This window comes from Cricetulus griseus, assembly GCF_003668045.3.
Source record: "Cricetulus griseus strain 17A/GY chromosome 1 unlocalized genomic scaffold, alternate assembly CriGri-PICRH-1.0 chr1_0, whole genome shotgun sequence".
NCBI lineage: Eukaryota > Metazoa > Chordata > Mammalia > Rodentia > Cricetidae > Cricetulus > Cricetulus griseus.
Genome location: NW_023276806.1, coordinates 168,414,343 through 168,432,089, shown reverse-complemented (window position 1 = coordinate 168,432,089; position 17,747 = coordinate 168,414,343). Strand labels below are relative to the sequence as shown.

General features: G+C 36.2%; 1 protein-coding gene across 1 annotated transcript in view; it reads left to right on the top strand.

The window, feature by feature from the left end:
- Positions 1 to 17,747, top strand: part of Lrriq1 (leucine rich repeats and IQ motif containing 1) — a 149,002-nt gene that overhangs the window by 16,136 nt on the left and 115,119 nt on the right. Inside the window, exons 8-10 of the mRNA XM_035451376.1 lie at positions 66 to 1,002; positions 5,472 to 5,624; positions 6,825 to 6,975. Of these exons, the coding sequence (XP_035307267.1) occupies positions 66 to 1,002; positions 5,472 to 5,624; positions 6,825 to 6,975 (1,241 nt within the window). The remainder of the gene's footprint in view (positions 1 to 65; positions 1,003 to 5,471; positions 5,625 to 6,824; positions 6,976 to 17,747) is intronic.

Sequence of the window (17,747 nt, the reverse complement as noted above, 5' to 3'; positions counted from 1 at the left end):
ATACCAAAATTAAAAATGAAAGAAAAAAATGAAAACATACTAGAATTAAAAGTGAATGAAAAAAGTGATAACTTACCAAAGAAACAATGTTCAGAAAAATCGGCTAACCAAGAAATTAACTTTGAAAATATAGACCAAAAAAATGAACTGAAAAGCTCAGACTTAAAAGAAAATGTCAATACACAGTGCCAGGGGCAAGAACTAAAGTCTCAAACCCAAAAAGAGCAAAAAGTGGAGCATGCCACAAAGGAGAATATGAGACAAGAAACCCAAATAATGTTTGGATACAAACCAGAAATGAATGAAGAGGACGACAATGGAGCACCGGAGATCATCAAAGATAATCAAGAGAGACCGGCTGAAAAGATAGAAAAAAAAGACATAACAGAGCAAGGTGGATCATTGTATGAGAACTGTTCTTCAGCTGCCTCCATGCAAAAAGACCTACTATTGTCGCTAATATTAGAAAATCCTGAACCTGTAGAAAGAAATGTAGCGCTAGAAGACAAAGAGATTGATTTAAAATCTAAAAGAATGGAGGAAATTCCTAAAGACAATGTGCTGATTTGTGACCCTGTGGTTATTAACTCAGATGTCTGGGTGCATACAGGAGACAAGACAAGCCAGCAAGGTGCTGTCTCAGGCAAACAGGCTTCCAGTGAAGAGGCTGGCAGTCACAGTGTTAATAGTCCCTTAGTCACTGAAGAAGGGGACTCTCCTAAATCTGAGATTAAAGACATTCCACAACAATGGAAGCAAACTAAGGCTGAAAGTGACAGTGTCCTGGCCTGCTGTGCTTCACAGATAAGTGTTTCATCTTCAGTTGAGGAGAAAAGACTAGCTTGGATAAAGTCATTTAAACCTTGGTCTGAAGTCTTTGAGCAAAATCAACTCAAGAAAACCATTAAAAAAAAGAGACTTATGAAGTGTCCAGCAAATACAAAGCCTCCTTTGGATACATCAGCCATTCTCCAGCATGGCCCTTGGAATACTTTAGAGCAGGTATTTATAGTTTGAAAACACTATTTTTTTACATTGAATGAAAAATTAATTTTCTAGAATGTAATTTTGTTTTTCAAAGGTTTTATGCATAAGATTTGTCCCCCTAATGACATATGGTCTTGTTTCAGAGGGCTTATATTTTTAAGAACTTAAGTAAAAATTCTCAGGACATTACCCACCTCAGCAGTCTAAAGAGCTTTGATTTATACTTTTCAATGTCTTGAGTTTTGATTCAAGGCCCTGTAGGAACATCTGGAAATTATGATTGGAGTTATATACGGACACAGTACTTTAGCTGTTCAGCTTTTATTCCAGATTGGGGCGAGCTGTCTAGCTTCAGTCACATGAAAACGGCTACTGCAGTGAGAGAGGCACTGACAGGATGGAAGACCCTAGATTTCCTGTATGGAAATATTATTTAGCCATATGCCATATAGTTGCAACACAAGAGCCTGGAAACACAGCATCATTTTCATTAAGTGCTACTAATTTTCTGTTATGGAGAACACATCAATCAGACTTGACACAGACACCTATGTATGAGGAAGTTTGATTGTATAATGCTTCAAACAAGTTACACTTTTATTTAACAGTAACTTGAACATCAAATATATTTAGTAAAATTTATTTCAGAGGCATGAAAATAACATATTTTTTTTAAATCTCAGTTTTAAGCAACATAGTCTTGAGCTGGCACAGCTGCCCTCTATCACTTGATTAAACAATTAATAGGGTAGATTTTACATGGTGATACCTGACCATTATCGAAGGTAAAAATTAAATTTCAGGTAACTAATAGTAGATAGAATCAGGGTAGAAATTTAAGATCATAAGAACCCTGATAGTAGTCTTCAGGAGACCTTCAGAATTACATTTTTGTGCTATAGAGTACCTAAGGACACTGGGCCATAGCATTACTTATGGAAACTGACTGTGGCAGGAAAGAGGTACCTGTTCTATCCATCAGTGTGGAGGCAAGTTCCAACATGTGTCAGGGAGAGGCTCCAAATCAAAGCCCTTTTGTGTCTCCACTGGAGTAAGAGGTTCACTCCTGGCACCATATCCTCAACATGGAATGGAAGGAAAATGACCAATGGTCTGCTTTGTGTCACCATCTCCTCACCTTGAGACAAGTAGAGCCTATCTTGATCTCAATGAGGAACTATGATACTGAAGATTAACTTCATCAGAGGACACTAGTTTCTATTTCATGAGTGTGGAAGAAGAGCACCCTCTTAGGCAGCAGAGCAGGACTACAGACAGTGAACTATTCACAAGTGGCGCCACATCTTCTACGGGTGCTTTTCATGAAAATATTTTTTATGAGTCTATAGCATTTTATGTCTTCATGCTTTTTTGCCCTTATTTAAAAACAAAATTGACAGGGTCTTGCCTTGAGGAACATACTGTTCTTAAACTCATGATACTCCCGCCTCATATCCCATGTGCTGGGCTCACAGACCTGCACTACTATGGATGTTTATCCTTTTAATTGCTTTAGGTCAGGGCATTGTGTATGCCATTCAAGTGTTCTCCTACCAAGCTAGCCCAGATTATATTCCTTCTTTTATATAGATAGCCCAGACAAATCAACTTTTATTTTTATTTTTATTTTATTTTATTTTATTCACTTGGAAGTTTTTCATTTGTCTAATATATTTGACCAGTAATTATTGGTGAGCTAAACAGAAAATGCAGACTCTTGTCCCTTTGGAACATAAGCAAAGAAATGCTCCATAAATTTTGACTGCCATAAATAAGATTCCTGTGTATTCTGTGAAAGGAAAAGAAATTAATTTGGTTTGTTGATTTACTTCCTTTCTGTATTCAGAATTGAACTATGCTAGCTAGCACGAACTCTACAACTTAACTATATTCCTTGCCCTTTGGTAAGAAAAAAAAATGTTTTGAGACAGGGTCTCATGGAATTTCCCAGGCTAGCTTTGAGCTCACTATGCAGCATTGTAGGCTGAAAGACTCATGCTCCTACCTACCTCAAACTTCTGACTTCGTGGAACTGCAGGACTGTACCACCAGTTCTGGCTGGTGATGAGGTTTAGAAGAGACATCTTGGTTGGAGAAAAAGACATAAGGAACAAGAGCTAAAATGTCATCCGTTTCCTAGTTGGTGCTTGGCCATGGCTGTCAGCTCTGTGCATATACATAAAGATCCTCTCTGTGGTTCTTCACTGGTTTTTCCTTGGATGCTGCTTTTTCTGGGGCCACTCTTCCTATAGTCTTCTTTCCCTAAGTTTGTTTCAGGATTTTCAGTGTGATTACTGTAGCCATTACTTGCAAAAACTACCCTCATGTTTATATCTTAGCTACAGGTGACAGTTCTAGGTCAACAGTATAGCCTGCTTTGAAAGTAAAACTTAAGTTAGAGGAACTGAGTACTTGTTCCTTGTTACTAGCTGGTCTCTGTCCTATCAGTGAGTAGAATACTGACGTTTCTTCTGAATGTTTCTTCTATCCATGCCCTGCTATTTCTTGGGAACTCCTGTCAACTTCCACAAAAAAAGGGATTAGCTCTCTTTACACCTTTTGGAGTGACACTTAATCATCTGAGGGCCTCATAAAATGCCAACTAAGTCTTGTGGTTAAGGGGTTGAACAAATATTACCTATTATTCAAGTCTCTGAAGTGATGTGGTTAACACTAGCAGGTAGGCTGATTTGATTAGCTGTGTCTACAGGAGTCTATCATACTTTCACTGTCACTAAAGCAACTGAGGCAAATATTTTATAAAAGTGAAAAATATGTCCTGAAAATACTGAAATTATAGAATACTCAATTGTTTCCAGAAAGTTTCTGTAATTTTTCTGTTTGATAGGTAGTTTATCATAGTATTTTATTCAACTGCTGTAACTTTCCTACTTTGATTGTCTGATCATTTAGCTTCAGATCTTTGTGCCTATCCTGATCTCACAAACACCATCTTTGGAGGCATTTTTTTTTTAAAGGCGGTGTCGGGAAGGTGTCAAAGTATGCTCCAACTTAGGTTAAATTCAAAGTTACTTCTTAATTAAATCTCTAAAAGATTATAGCAACTTTGAGTCATATATATATATATATATATATATATATATATATATTATTTGAGAAACTATGTATGATTAAATGAAAAATAGTAATAATTATGAAGATAATGAGTTGACAGTTCATACTCAAATCACAAGAGTTTGAGACACAAAATTTTCCCATATGTTTTTATATTACCGCTATAAATATATTTGAATCTTGCTACAAGTTGAAACAATTCTTTGTTTTTTAATTTTGGAAACATTTAGTCAAATTCCTTTGTCTCAACTGATATTTTTCAAGCAGATTAAACAGTGATGGATACATAATGATTACTAATTCTATCTGAATTTGAGGGATAGAAGACAATTTAAAGCATGTGATTTCTATAATGCATGTGTCAAACAATAAATCTGACATGTATTTTGATGTCATATGTTTAAAAAACTTTAGCATGGTGTATAAGATTCATTCCTATATCACAGGGACTTTTAAATGTTCAAACAAATGGAAGGAATACTGTGACACTCCCCACATGTAGCCAAAGATAGATGTCTGTGCCAAGGTGCCCATGTAACCTTCATTTATGAACTGTAATGAAATGGAACTACAGAAATTACAGAGATTGCCCCCTCATAAGTAACAAAAATCTGATTCTGACTATATAGTTGACTGAAATCGGCATGCTGTCAAATAGGCAGAATAATGTGTTTCATTATTGCATAGCTTGCTGCAATTGTCAAATTTTGAGTTATTCAATTCTCAGTCTGTTTTCATTTTCTAGTGCATAACCACTATCAAATTATAGAATTTATCTGCTTGCATTCAAACTCAATAAGAAGCACATTTGCCATTGTCATTTAAGTGGATTATACATTTTCATGCCTAAAAAAATTGAAAGGTAATTGGTTTCAAGGATTTCTTTAGGCAATTAATACTTGCTACACATGAGATGATTATAAAATAGAACCTTTAATTACCTGAAGTTGAAGAAATATGTTATTACTTTTGTTGGTTAAGCAAGAAATGGGCCAAATGTTGTCTGTGTAACTCCATCAATGTATGTCCTTGTCAGAGATCCAGGAATCTCAATTCTATTGTTGGACACATAGCATAGACATTTATGCTATGTTATACACAGAAAAGTATTTCAAATCTTGAAGACAACAAAAATTTGCTAAAGCTGAGGGAGAAACTATATAAGGATTGCCACATTGCTTTCATGTACTTTACCTTTCATGTACTTTACATTGATTATGAATGAATGTCTTGATTTTATCTTGCTAATGTGCAAGAAAAAGAGACCATATAGGTAGAGTGAAACTGAGTTCTTAATAAAGGTAGGATTCTACATATACAATTTCTTGAGTGAATTTTTGAACACCTTTGCAAGAATATATTCTGCTGTTCAACGGTGTCACTCATCACACTCTCCTTGAAATGTCTAGGTCACAGCCATTACATTTCAGGATTTGCCCGGCTGCAGCCTCTCTACACTGGCAGAGTGCACGAATCTTCAGCTTCTGTCCCTCCAACGCTGTGGATTAACTTCCTTGCACGGCCTGAACCACTGCAAAAACCTCAAGTATATCGATGCACAGGCAAGTTGCTTGTTGTTATCATTTCCCATCCAATAAATACTAAATGGATGCATGTTTAGATTTCAGACATGATAATTTTGAAGAAGCAGTAAAATAACTAGCTGAATATTTTATACCTGTTGACTTTGTCTCTTTTATAATTGTCACATATTAGTTAGATTGAGAATTTCCAAAAATCCTTTTTTTTTTTGTTTGTTTGTTTTGGCTGCATTGTTAAGGAAGTCTCAAAGGTGAGACTATCTTGTGGCTGTTAGAGGTTCTTTCCAAGACCGAGAGTACATCCAGACATGTGCCAGTGTGCAAGTGCACATCAAGCATCTGTCTGCATAATGTCACCCAATGTTTCATTGGCTGAGCTCTGAGTTCATGTGGGAGGGAACCACATGTGTGCCAATACTGGGTTATCAGGTTTTTGTTTGTTTGTTTTTTTCAAGACAGGGTTTCTCTGGGTAGCCCTGGCTGTCCTGGAACTCACTCTGTAGATGAGGCTGACCTCAAACTCACAGAGATCTTCTTGCTTCTGCCTGCCAAGTGCTGGGATTAAAGGCATGGGCTACCCTCGCCCGTCGGGTTATCAGATTTCTAAGAGACTATGAAACTAGTGTTTCTTTACAATCTACCACACTATGTCTTCTGATGGTTCACATCGAGAAAATAGCCTCATGTCCCAAAGACCACAGAATCTTAATAGTTCATGCCATTGGTTCAGGAACTTTGCATCTATATCAGATCCTGGTGGAGGAGAGCTTCTCACTGCCCTTTCTCAGGTACTCTTGTGAAAGCATGGTCCTTACATGCCAGAGAGATGTTCAGTGAAATGGAAAGATATCCTCCCTCATCCTCTCAGGAATAATGGTGAGAATGGGCTCAGTTAATCACCACAACCTTTCCCATCTGAAGCACAAGCAACATAAATAGCAAATATTCCACTGCATTCATTTGGGTTGTTTAAAAATATTTTGTTGTATTATCTTCCATATTATTAAAGAATATTAATCAAATGTAAAAATAGCTAATTCTTTGTAGATTTATTTTTTCTTCTTCATAGTATAGTTATTTGCATGATTATTTTAGAAATTAGACTTATGTGTCAATTTAGACATCATATCTCAACTCTAATATTTTGAAAGAATTAAGTATTATATTTATAAGATAAGACATTGAAATAAAATTAATGTGTTTGTCCTTTCTTTGCTTTAGGAAAACCAAATTGAGAGCGTCAACTGTGAAAATTTGGAAAATCTCTGTGTTGTTCTTCTTAATAAAAACCTGCTGACTTCTATTCATGGTTTGGATGGATGCACTAATATTCAAATTCTTGAAGTTTCACATAACAAAATCACTCGAATCAGTAAGGTCAATTTTAATATTTAGACATTTATTTTTTGTAATTGCATTTCGTTCCATTTACTCACCTTAGAAAAACCCTGTCATAAAAACCAAAACAAAGCCAAAACAACAACAAAAAACTCTGGGAAGATGTGAGAGCAATGCTCAGTTGTTAGAAGGCTTAAAGTTCGAGCTTGAGGACATGAGTTTGGATAACAGAATCCATGTAAATGCTGTGTGGATGTGGGCAGCTACCTGCAATCCCCATGTAAATGCTGTGTGGGTGTGGGCAGCTACCTGCAATCCCCGTCCCTGAAGCAGGAGGCAGACTAATGCAGGATGACGCCTTCAACATCAACCTCGGGCCTTCATGTGCACATGCAAGCATATGCGTGCACATGTATCCACAGTGTGCCATATGTACTTTAAGGTGCCTACAACATGCATGCTACATACACACATGTGCACACACATATAGACACATGAGAAGTGAAACGCAAGTCAGGCTTGAGAGCATATATTTGTAATCTCAGTGGAAAGGAGGTGAGGACAGCTAGGAATCCTGAGACAACCTGGCCTCAATACAATGCTAATCATATAATCATCAGAATCATACAAACAGCCCCCACCCCTCCACACACAGTAGGCCACTAGCCCTGATTTGCATATTTTACTATTTTCATACCTATTTAATCTAGATTAGAAAAAAATGACATTATTTAAATATACATTAAAACAATACAAATTATGTGTCCTAAGTGAGTAGCTTTTAGTAGTCCCCAAAGTTAGGACATTCCTTTCTTGGTTCCTTTTCTTATAAAAATGAATTAAACTCCACTGGGGAATTTAAAAGCCATTTCTCTGGCCTCATTTTATTGCTGCTGCACACGACACACTTCTCAGCATTTGCAATAATATTTTTCCTATTTATTTGCTGTTTGTTACTAACTAGATCACTTGAAGTGACCCCTCCCTCTTTCACGGAGGTTGCTAACATCACACAACATAGGGTATTAGGGTGAATTTCCCCTGAGTCTCCCAGTAACTCATAACTAAATGTGCATAGCTGTGAATCTGAAACTATCTATTTTATACTTTAAAACACATGCAGCTTAAGTTTTAGCATCAGATACTCAAGGACCCTGGTAGGGACTGAACAGTTAATAAGCAATCAAGGATTGCCAAATGGTGGGAACTTGATGAAAGTCTGCCTCTGATAGCTCTACAAATAGCTTAAACTTTTGCTTCACCCCCCCTCCCACTGTGGATATCATCTTACCTTCTCTGCTATCTTATTAAATCTGACTGCCATAGGGTGGGAGTGGAGTATGTTTAGGAGATGAGTCTATACTCAGTCCGTTTAGGTCAGGTTCTATTTATATTCCTTGACATTCCTTCTGTGTATTTGACTATATTTGCTTTTTTCTCTTTGTTGAGGGAAAAATTTTAAAGCCTTTATGAAAATAGACTAACAAAACAGAAAATCCATATACCCATTAACATATGTTCAGGGTTTGCCTGAGCTTTAATTATTTCTGCTTTAGTTTTGAAAAGAAACCTTAAATGTGATTCTTTTTGTTTTTGAAGAAACGGTTTCTGAGAATGTGGTGTCTTTACTTTACTTTACTTTACTCAAAATATATATATATAAAAAATATATATATATATATATATTTTGAGACAGGGTTTCTCTGTGTAGCACTTGCTCTGGAGACCAGGCTGGCCTCAAACTGACAGAGATCCGCCTGCCTCTGCCTCCCAAGTGCTGGGATTAAAGGTGTGCGCCCACAGTACATTATTACATCTAGTAAACCTATTAATGGCTCCTTTTGTGAGCCAATATGGAATCCTATTCTTTTTCAAAAGTGTCACATTTATTTGAATAATAGCATGAATAATAAACACTTTTCATCTATCAAGATCCTGAGTCCTGTGTCAGTAGCAACCCTCTTGTTATACTCATGCACTTATTGTGGCAAAACCTACTGGTTTTGTGCATGTCCTTCTTTACAGTGTCATTGAAGTTATTTCTCTAAGTCTGACATAAGAGTTTGATCAAATTTGATTTCAGCTGAATTGACAAAGACTTCTTCATAGAGGCTGTTCCGTGCTCTACCTAATCCCAGTGTATGGTCTTCCCTGCTGTGTTGTTAACCTACCATGGGTTACATTATTAAAATTGAGTCTTCCTTCCCCAGTAGGTATCCAATGTCAATAGGTCCTCAGCTAGTTCTGGAATTCCATGCCTGTTTTCCCACATCTATGTGTGACTTTTGTCTGGTTTGAGCTAGTGCAGGTCTTGTGCATTCTGTGAAACCACTGTGAGTTTGTATGTGCAGCTGCCCTGTTGTTTCTGGAAAATACAGTTTCCTTAATGTATCTCCTACCTCTGGCTCTCACAGCCTTGATACTTCCTCTTTCTCAAAGATCTCTGAGGTTTGGGGAAGAAGTGTGATATATATGTCCTACTTAGGCCTGAACATTCCACAGTCTCTTGTTGCCTATAAGTTGACAAATTGAGAGCTTCTGTGCTAATTGACATCTATTGAAAGGAGAAGCTTCTCTGTTGAGCATTGAAAGATGCTCTGATCTATGAGAGTAGCCATAAGTCATTAGAAATAGTTTTATTATTGTGTCCATTTATCAGAAAAATAGAAGTAGGATTCTCTTCAGCGTCCTTTGACTAATCTAGCCACAGGTCTGTGACCCCTTTTGCAGTATCAGGTGGCCATCTCGTAGAGGAGGATTCAAATTCAACCAGAAAGTGGTTGGTTACTCCTGTGACATTTGTGCCATTATTGCACCAGAGGTTTTATCTGGCCAGGCTAGTCATTATTGAAGCTCACACAGTTCACAGTTGGATGAACTAATGATTAATTTTTTATCTCCAGTAGCATGCATAATACTTGTAGCACCATGAAAATTAGCCAATAAAGAGTTAGCCTCCATGTGAGTATTGTCTTGTTTTATCCATATTGTTTCTTCAGCAATAAGATTTATGAATGGAGCCTTCAAAATTTTTGATGTGCCTTCCTATCTGGGTTATCTTAATAAGGAGCATCCTTCTCAGGCATGCCCAGATTCTAACTTATCAAGACCATACTTCCCAGACAGGACCAGAGGTTCATATATATCATATTTTGAGTGATGTTCTTTAAATTTTTCACTTGTAATGGAGTTTTACACCAGTCCTTTTCCATGACTGCATATTATCTTTTCATTGTGAATTACTGACTGATGTTAGGTCAGTTAATTTGCTGTGATTTACATTGCAGGCCAAGGAGTACCTGTGATTTAGAAGAGTCAGTGGTGTACTCCCTCAATATGTGTAGTGTTATTTTGCAAGTCAGATAATGAGTATATCGGTTTCTTTTCTGTTTATTGCACTGTTCATTTTTATTCTCAGACATTTTGTTCTAATATTGTGTATATGTTGACATAAATACTTAAACCTCATATATTCCTTTTTGCAGGTTCTGATATGTATTTTAATTAGCTCCGTAGTTGTAGTTTGTCCTTTTTCTGAAGACTTAAATTTCTTTTTAAAAATCTTTATTATTATTCTTTCTTATATCCTTCTCATTTTATCATAGCCAGAGAAAAACTTGTAGTTCTACTCTTCAGAATATTGCATTGCTTTCTTGTCAGTCCTCAATGGTGGTGTTTTAATGACTGTTTAATGTGCCTTGAAAAGGAAGACCACTTTTATTTTCCATTGGGAGACACTTTTCTTCTATAAGATGTGTCTCAGTTATTTTATTTAATCATTCTGTTTATTTGATTTGGTGTTAGACTTGTGTGGTTGTCATGTTTTAAATGTCAGTTAATTATTATTATTATTATTAATGTTAATAATAATATTATTAGCAACACATTGCTTTGTATAGCCTTGGCTTTCTCTCTGCTTTAAGACTTTGGATTTCCCTGTTTCAAAGAAGACAGTGTTATTTTTATTACAAATTTCAGCTTTGAATATTATACTTCCATTTTTGTCTGTTTAATGTCCTTGAAACTAAATCTCATTTTTCCTTTATGGATTTTTGTTTTTTCCTACTGACCGTCTTCTATTTTAAATATTATTCATCTAGATATTTATAATCATAAGCATAGATTTGGATATACCTTTTTGATCCATGTTTAAAGTTTTCTGTCACATAGGTCACTGTCATTTTTAGTGATCACAAACATTTTGTTAGGTTTGAGCTCTGTCATCATATTCAGCATGGTGTTCTCTCTTGCCAGAGGGAAGTCTTGAAAAGTTTCCCACCCACCAAGTGCCTCCTCTCAGTTCCCACAATATTCCTTCTGCAAATATGTTGGTTCAGACTGGATTATGTCAATTGTAAAGCACTTGCTCTTGTACTAAAGTGTCAGGTTTGGACATTTTTCTTGTGTTTCTCTTCACACCAATCCCCTTCTGTTTCATGTTGGGAAAGAAAAACATCCTTATTTTCAAAGCCATCTTCTTTTCAATCATCTTAAAGGGTATACTTTAAAAAATATGATTCCCTCATATTCTGTTCCTGTCTGTGACTACCCATGAATTTTTCCAAATAGAAATACTGAAAATATTGATACATTTTTGTTTATTTTGAAATTCTAGTATAAATGCATATTGGAATAATGATTTCTCAATGGAGGCAAGAGCCTTGAAAATGTATTACTATGAGGGTACACACTAGAGTATGAGAGCAAAGCTAAAAAAATAAACAAAAAAACCCAAGAACAGACACTGTTTTTAAGAAGAATTGGTAGAGTCACCATTTTTTATTGGCAGTAGTGCTATGTGGGAATTTGTGTCAGCAATGAATTCCCTGAGACAGGATATCTGTAAGATTTATGTGAAAATTGCCACTGTTTTAATTGATGTGCCTGAGGTATCTCTGTAGTACAGAGAAAACAAGGCTGAGATGTCGTTGCTGTCTGTTGTGTGTAGCTGGACTGCTGTATTTATTGAGTGTGAGAAGAGTGTATATGTGCAAGTGCTTTCCTGACAAGCAGTGGAGTCTGTTTTTCATCTTTGGGAGCAGCTTAGAAATTCTGGTCAAGCTATGTGAAAAGACAGATTTTGGCATTTGGATGATATATTGCTCTTAAGAACTCTCATGAAGGAGCAGGAAGATGGATTAGTATTTGTAAGTCAGCAAGTTACCGTTCCATTGTATAATATTTCTTAAATAGGTGAAGTAAAATTGGCACAAATACCATGCTATTTATATTTTAGTTTCAAATTTAACTGGTTGTCAGTGTTTTGCTAAACCCACTCTGTCTTTGCTGTAGGCAATAAACAATGCTCACTCCAACTAATTTTTGTATTTAAAAATATTATAAATTTTATCTGACTGTGTATCTGTAGGTTTAAGTGGACAAGAATAGTGATTTTACCTTTAATTTCTTTAAACAATTCATTCGAAATTAAAATCAATTTACTAGAAATTAAACAATGCAATATTATAAACTGACAGTATGAAGTACTTAGATTAATTTTAAAGTAAGAGATACTCTTAACAAAAGTAATGGTAAATTCAAGTTATGAAACTGAAATTTTTATTATTTTTTATTTGATATTTAAATATATTTACATGCAGTATCCATGGGAACACACACTTTCACTATCACTAGTGAGATACATATTTAAATGTAAATTGAATGAGAGTGCTAAGATTTCAACTTAACAAAGTACATTTTGTTTTAGTCTGTGAAGTTAAGAGATAAGCAGCTTTTTTGGAGTATGTACTTTTGTACTTTTGGGTAGTAATATAAAGTACAGTGTTCATGTTTTTCTTTTTTTTCTTAACTTATTTATTGATCTTTTGGGAGTTTCAGATCATGCACCCCAATTCTGCTTACCTCCTGGTCCCAGTACCCCATATCCTCCCCTCACCCCTGAAGCACTCCCCGCAAAACAAAACAAGCAAGCAAGCAAACAAAAACAAGAACAAAACAAACCAAAAAATGTTTTTAAATTGGCATGAGCTCTTGGAACTGTTTGGAAAGACATTTCCATTGAAGAAGAATTTGGCATGAACTGGAGTCTTTTATGCATATTCAGAATGAGCACACAAATTCTTACTGCTCAAGTAATCTTTAACGAAATCACTTTTATCAGACCAGACATTTAGTTATTCTTTTTTATTTAAATTATGTTTTATTTTTCTAAAACTTTCCATTCACAATTTAGTTTAGTTTGGTTGGACTGTAGTTAAATGGGGTGTTTGGGTATGATTTCTATAATTGATGTCTTCTTTTGACTAAAATTGGGAAAACATTTGTTTTCAATTTGTGAGATGGAGAAACAGTTCTGGAATGGAAGTTTGACACTGACAGTTAAAGTTTCTAAAACTGGCTTACAGAGAATCTTCAGATTTTATGTTTTCTTGAAATGGTTTTCTTTTACAAATAAGTGATGCCAGTGAAAAAGAGGTAATTTATTTTTATGTTTTTAAATAAAAGCAATCTTATTTTACATACCAATCCCAGTTCTCTCTCCCTCCCATCCTCCCACTTCCCCACCATCTCCTTATCCCAGCCCCCATCCACTCCTCAGAGAGGGTGAGGTCTCCCATGGGGAGATCATTAAAGTCTGTCATATCCTTTGGAGCAGGACCCAGGCCCTCCCTCCTGTATCTAGAGAGTATCCCTCCATAGGGAATGGTCTCCAAAAAGCCCATTCATGTACTAGGGATAAATACTGGTTCCACTGCCAGTGGTCCCATATACTGCCCAAGGCCCCCAACTGACACCCATATTCAGATTTATAATCAGGTGTAGAATCAAGTTTTCTTTCATTTTCGTGTGAGTTTTAATAGCTTCAACAGAAATACTAAATTTATATTTTTTGAAAATAACTCCATGTTTTATGAAATAAAGCTTTATAAGTATCATTTACAGAAAAAATATAACAGAAATAAGTAGCCTTTGTCCAAATACTTTAGTTGTGTAATTCACTTCTCACATAGATACTATGAGGTAGCTACAGATGAATCTTCTCTTCCTCCACATACTTAAGGAAACTGAAGTAAGTCAGTGAAGCTGTGCTGCTAGTAAATGATGTAGACAGGATTTCAGGTTTGGAATTCTCTGCATTGCCTTATTATTTTTACATGTTGTTTTTTTTTTGACATTACAATATAATTACATCATACATCTGCAACACAACTCTTGAACCTAAGACTCACAGTCATTGTGCAAGATGTGACAGAAATACATCAAGATTAGCTTTTCTCCAAAAGTATGTGTTTGAGTTATTGAGGGATAAGTAAAAATTCTAGACATTTCACATGCAGAAATGCTTTCAGTATTATACCATAAACTGTTGGGTCCACTAGATGGCACTACATCATCGTTTGAAATGCATGCAGTGCCTTAGTGTGCTGTAAAAAGGGATTGCAATGGTTTGCAAGTAGAAAAAAAGCTGACCCTAGGTTTCCATCTAACTCTTGGCAAAATTATTGCGAGAACCCATAGATGTCCTCTGACTCCTGTTTCAGTGTTCTTGTTTCTCTACCATTTATAACCCTTGAGGACTTTGCCCTGAAATTAAAACTTAAGCTCAGCTGAGCATATGTGTAGGTATTCAAGAAAAAGTCTTCAACATAAACACAGTTGAAGAGCTGAGAGAGCTTGGACGTCAACATTGTATTTGTTGAAAGCTTCCTAGCTGCTTTAACTTCGCTATTTATTTCAGGTGACAGGAATGTTTTATTGAACACTGGCTAATTTCTGTGAGACTTCTTTGAACTAGATATTTAAAACAGGTATGAACATATATCAGTTCTACTGTGGGCTGGGGAATCTCGGGGTAATAGGCACACTTGGCTTAAGTTCAAGCAGACATTCCAGGATTGGGAGGTTTTAAAGAGCCTTTTTAAGAATTTCTTTATGCAATATAGTTAAGAATACTCTAGAAACCCAGTATGTTTATTATTGTTTCAGTCTTTTGAAAGGGGTTTTCAAGTATTTTTGTGGCTGTTTGTTTTGTTTTTGATAAGGAAGAAGAACTATCTGCTATAATGACTGGGAAAGAATAATTTTCTTTGGAGTGTTGAGCTATTGTCTTAGCACAATTTCCTTTTCCTGTCTATCTAAAGAACAACAACAATATGACAAAACCACATTAAAAGAGGAAGGCTTTATTCTGCTCACCATTCCACATTGCAAACAAGTTAAGGCACAAGAACTGAATGCTGCATGCTACACTTCAGCTTGCTTTCTCTATACTCACCCACTCCAAGAGTCCCTGCCTAGGGGATCATGCCACCCACAATGGACAGGTCTTCTCACACAAATTAATATATCAGCAATCCCCACAGATGCTCCCACAGGGCAACTTGATTGGGCAATATCTCACTGAGGCTCTTATGAAGTGAATCTAGATCATTATATTAACAATTTAAAGTAATTTTCATATATGTTTTTAGTTTCATCCATTGGTGGTTAATAAAAATCTTGTAAGATATGAAGAAGAAACATATAAATTAACACTCTTCAAGGTACTGTTTAATCAGTTGTATAAATCCTTTTTGAGTATTTATTAATTACTTTTCCTTAAGGAATATGCTCCTCCTGAATATAACAGATTCAATTCCTACAGATAGTTATTTAATTTCTTTTTTATTGTATATATTTTATGAATGTAGTACTTATTATTTGGAAGTTCGCTTCTGAATACTTTAAATGTTATTTTAATAATCTTAAATACAAATAACAGTCACTCATGAATAAAAGAAGAAAGCACCAGTAAAGCCAAACATCTTGCTTACAATAACCGCAACTAGGCTTAGACGAGACACAACTCAGACTATTCGTTTCTCATGCTACACTACCTATCCATGGAATGTGATGCTAATAATTTTAGCATAGTCAATGCACAGAAAAGTTGAGGCAGTATTTCATGATTCTCTCTCTCTCTCTCTCTCTCTCTCTCTCTCTCTCTCTCTCTCTCTCTCTCTCTCTCTCAGGGTCAAATGGAAACACACATGTCACTACCCGGGTGCTTTCAAGCATTGTTTACTTGGTTGGTTGATAGGTTTTTGAGAAAGGGACACATCAGCTGGGTTCACACCACCTACCTTGGTTGGGTTGCCCAAGTAGCCTCAGGGAACCTGCTGTTTTTGCATCTTCATTGCTAGAATGACAAGTGTGCACCACCATGACTGACTTTCTCTATATGGGATATAGGAATTAAACTCAGCATTGAGTTTAGTGCTTACAAACCCAGCATTTTATGAAATAAATGTTATCCCCAATCCAAGATCAAATCTCCCATTTTCATTTTTTATTTTATTTTTGATATTATAATTACTAATTTCTCCCTTCCCTTTCCTCCTCTGAACCTCCCCATGAATCCCTCCTTGCTCTTTTTCAAATTCATGTCCTTTTTTAATTTTTGGACACGCACACACACATACATACATACATACATCTCCTGTTCAGATTCAATAATGTTACTCATATGTATGTTTTCAGGGCTGACCATTTGGTATCAGAAAACCAGTTGGTGTGTTCTTCCTGATGAATACTATTTTTTTCCACTCTAGGCATTACTAAGTTGCCTGTAGATCTTTGTGTAGACAGTTGAGTACCTGTGGTCCTTTCTCTGTCCGCTTTGGCATGTCTATTGTGTCTTTGTTCAGCTCTTGTCTAGGTGGTCGTATGAGTGAAATGTCTTGGTGGTCATATGAGTGAGACTTCATGGGTGTAGTTCTGGCGTTAGTAGGAGACACAGTATTATGGCAAACTCCCTGATCCCCTGGCTCTTACAATATGTTTACCTCCTCTTCTCCATTGTTCCCTGAGCATTGGGTGTGGGAGTGTTTTGTAGATGTATCCATTGAGACTGGTCTCCACAAATCTGCATTTTGATTGGTTATAGTATTTTTTAATGGTCCCCATCTATTATAAGAAGTTTCCTTGATGATAAGTGAAGACTACACTTATATGTAGATACAAAGACAAGTGTTTAGAATGTTGTGAGGGATTGTGCTGGTTTAGTGGAGTGGTGGCTGTAGGTTCTTCCCTGAGATCCATGACATCACTTGCTCTGCATAGTTGGCTAGATTTCTAACCAGGCATGCTTCTCTCTTGTGATCAAGTCTCAGAACCAATTAGAGAGCTGTTGGTTAGCACCAAGGCTTTTCTTTCACTACTGCATGCTTAGGATTATTGTCCTATGCTGGTTCTTGTTGTGACTGAAGGGCATTATAGCTGGGTAGTACTGCTGGTTGCTTCCCTCCTTTGGAAGATTGCATTGCACCTTCAGGTATCCTGAAAACTAGTCTTGAAGGAGAAGCCATTCAGGTCAGCTCCAGTTCAGGGACCCTGAGCCCTGTGTCTGAAATCTATGGTTTGTTCAGCAAAAGAGACTCACTTTCTACCTCTTGTGTTCAAGGACAATAGCAATAGAATGTTTGTTTGGGGGAGTTTATTGGACACTCCTGATCAAAGAAATCTTTTCATGCTTGGTATTGGGATGTTTCTTAGATGGTTACTAGGTCTTAGAGGCAACATTATCATCCCAGATAGGTATATATTTAACATATATTCTTTCATATATATATTTCTCTCTCTCTCTCTCTCTCTCTCTCACACACACACACACACACATATAATTTATATGTTATATAGAGTTTTACAATAATTACTAGAATGATTTCTTATGATTTTCAGAAATCTTTACTGTTAATTTCATATTCTCCATCCTGCATTTATCTACCTCTCCCCTTCCATAAAGACTCCCCTTCCCCCATTTTCCTGATCAAATTGCTTGTACCATTTTTTTTTTTTGGTTTTTCG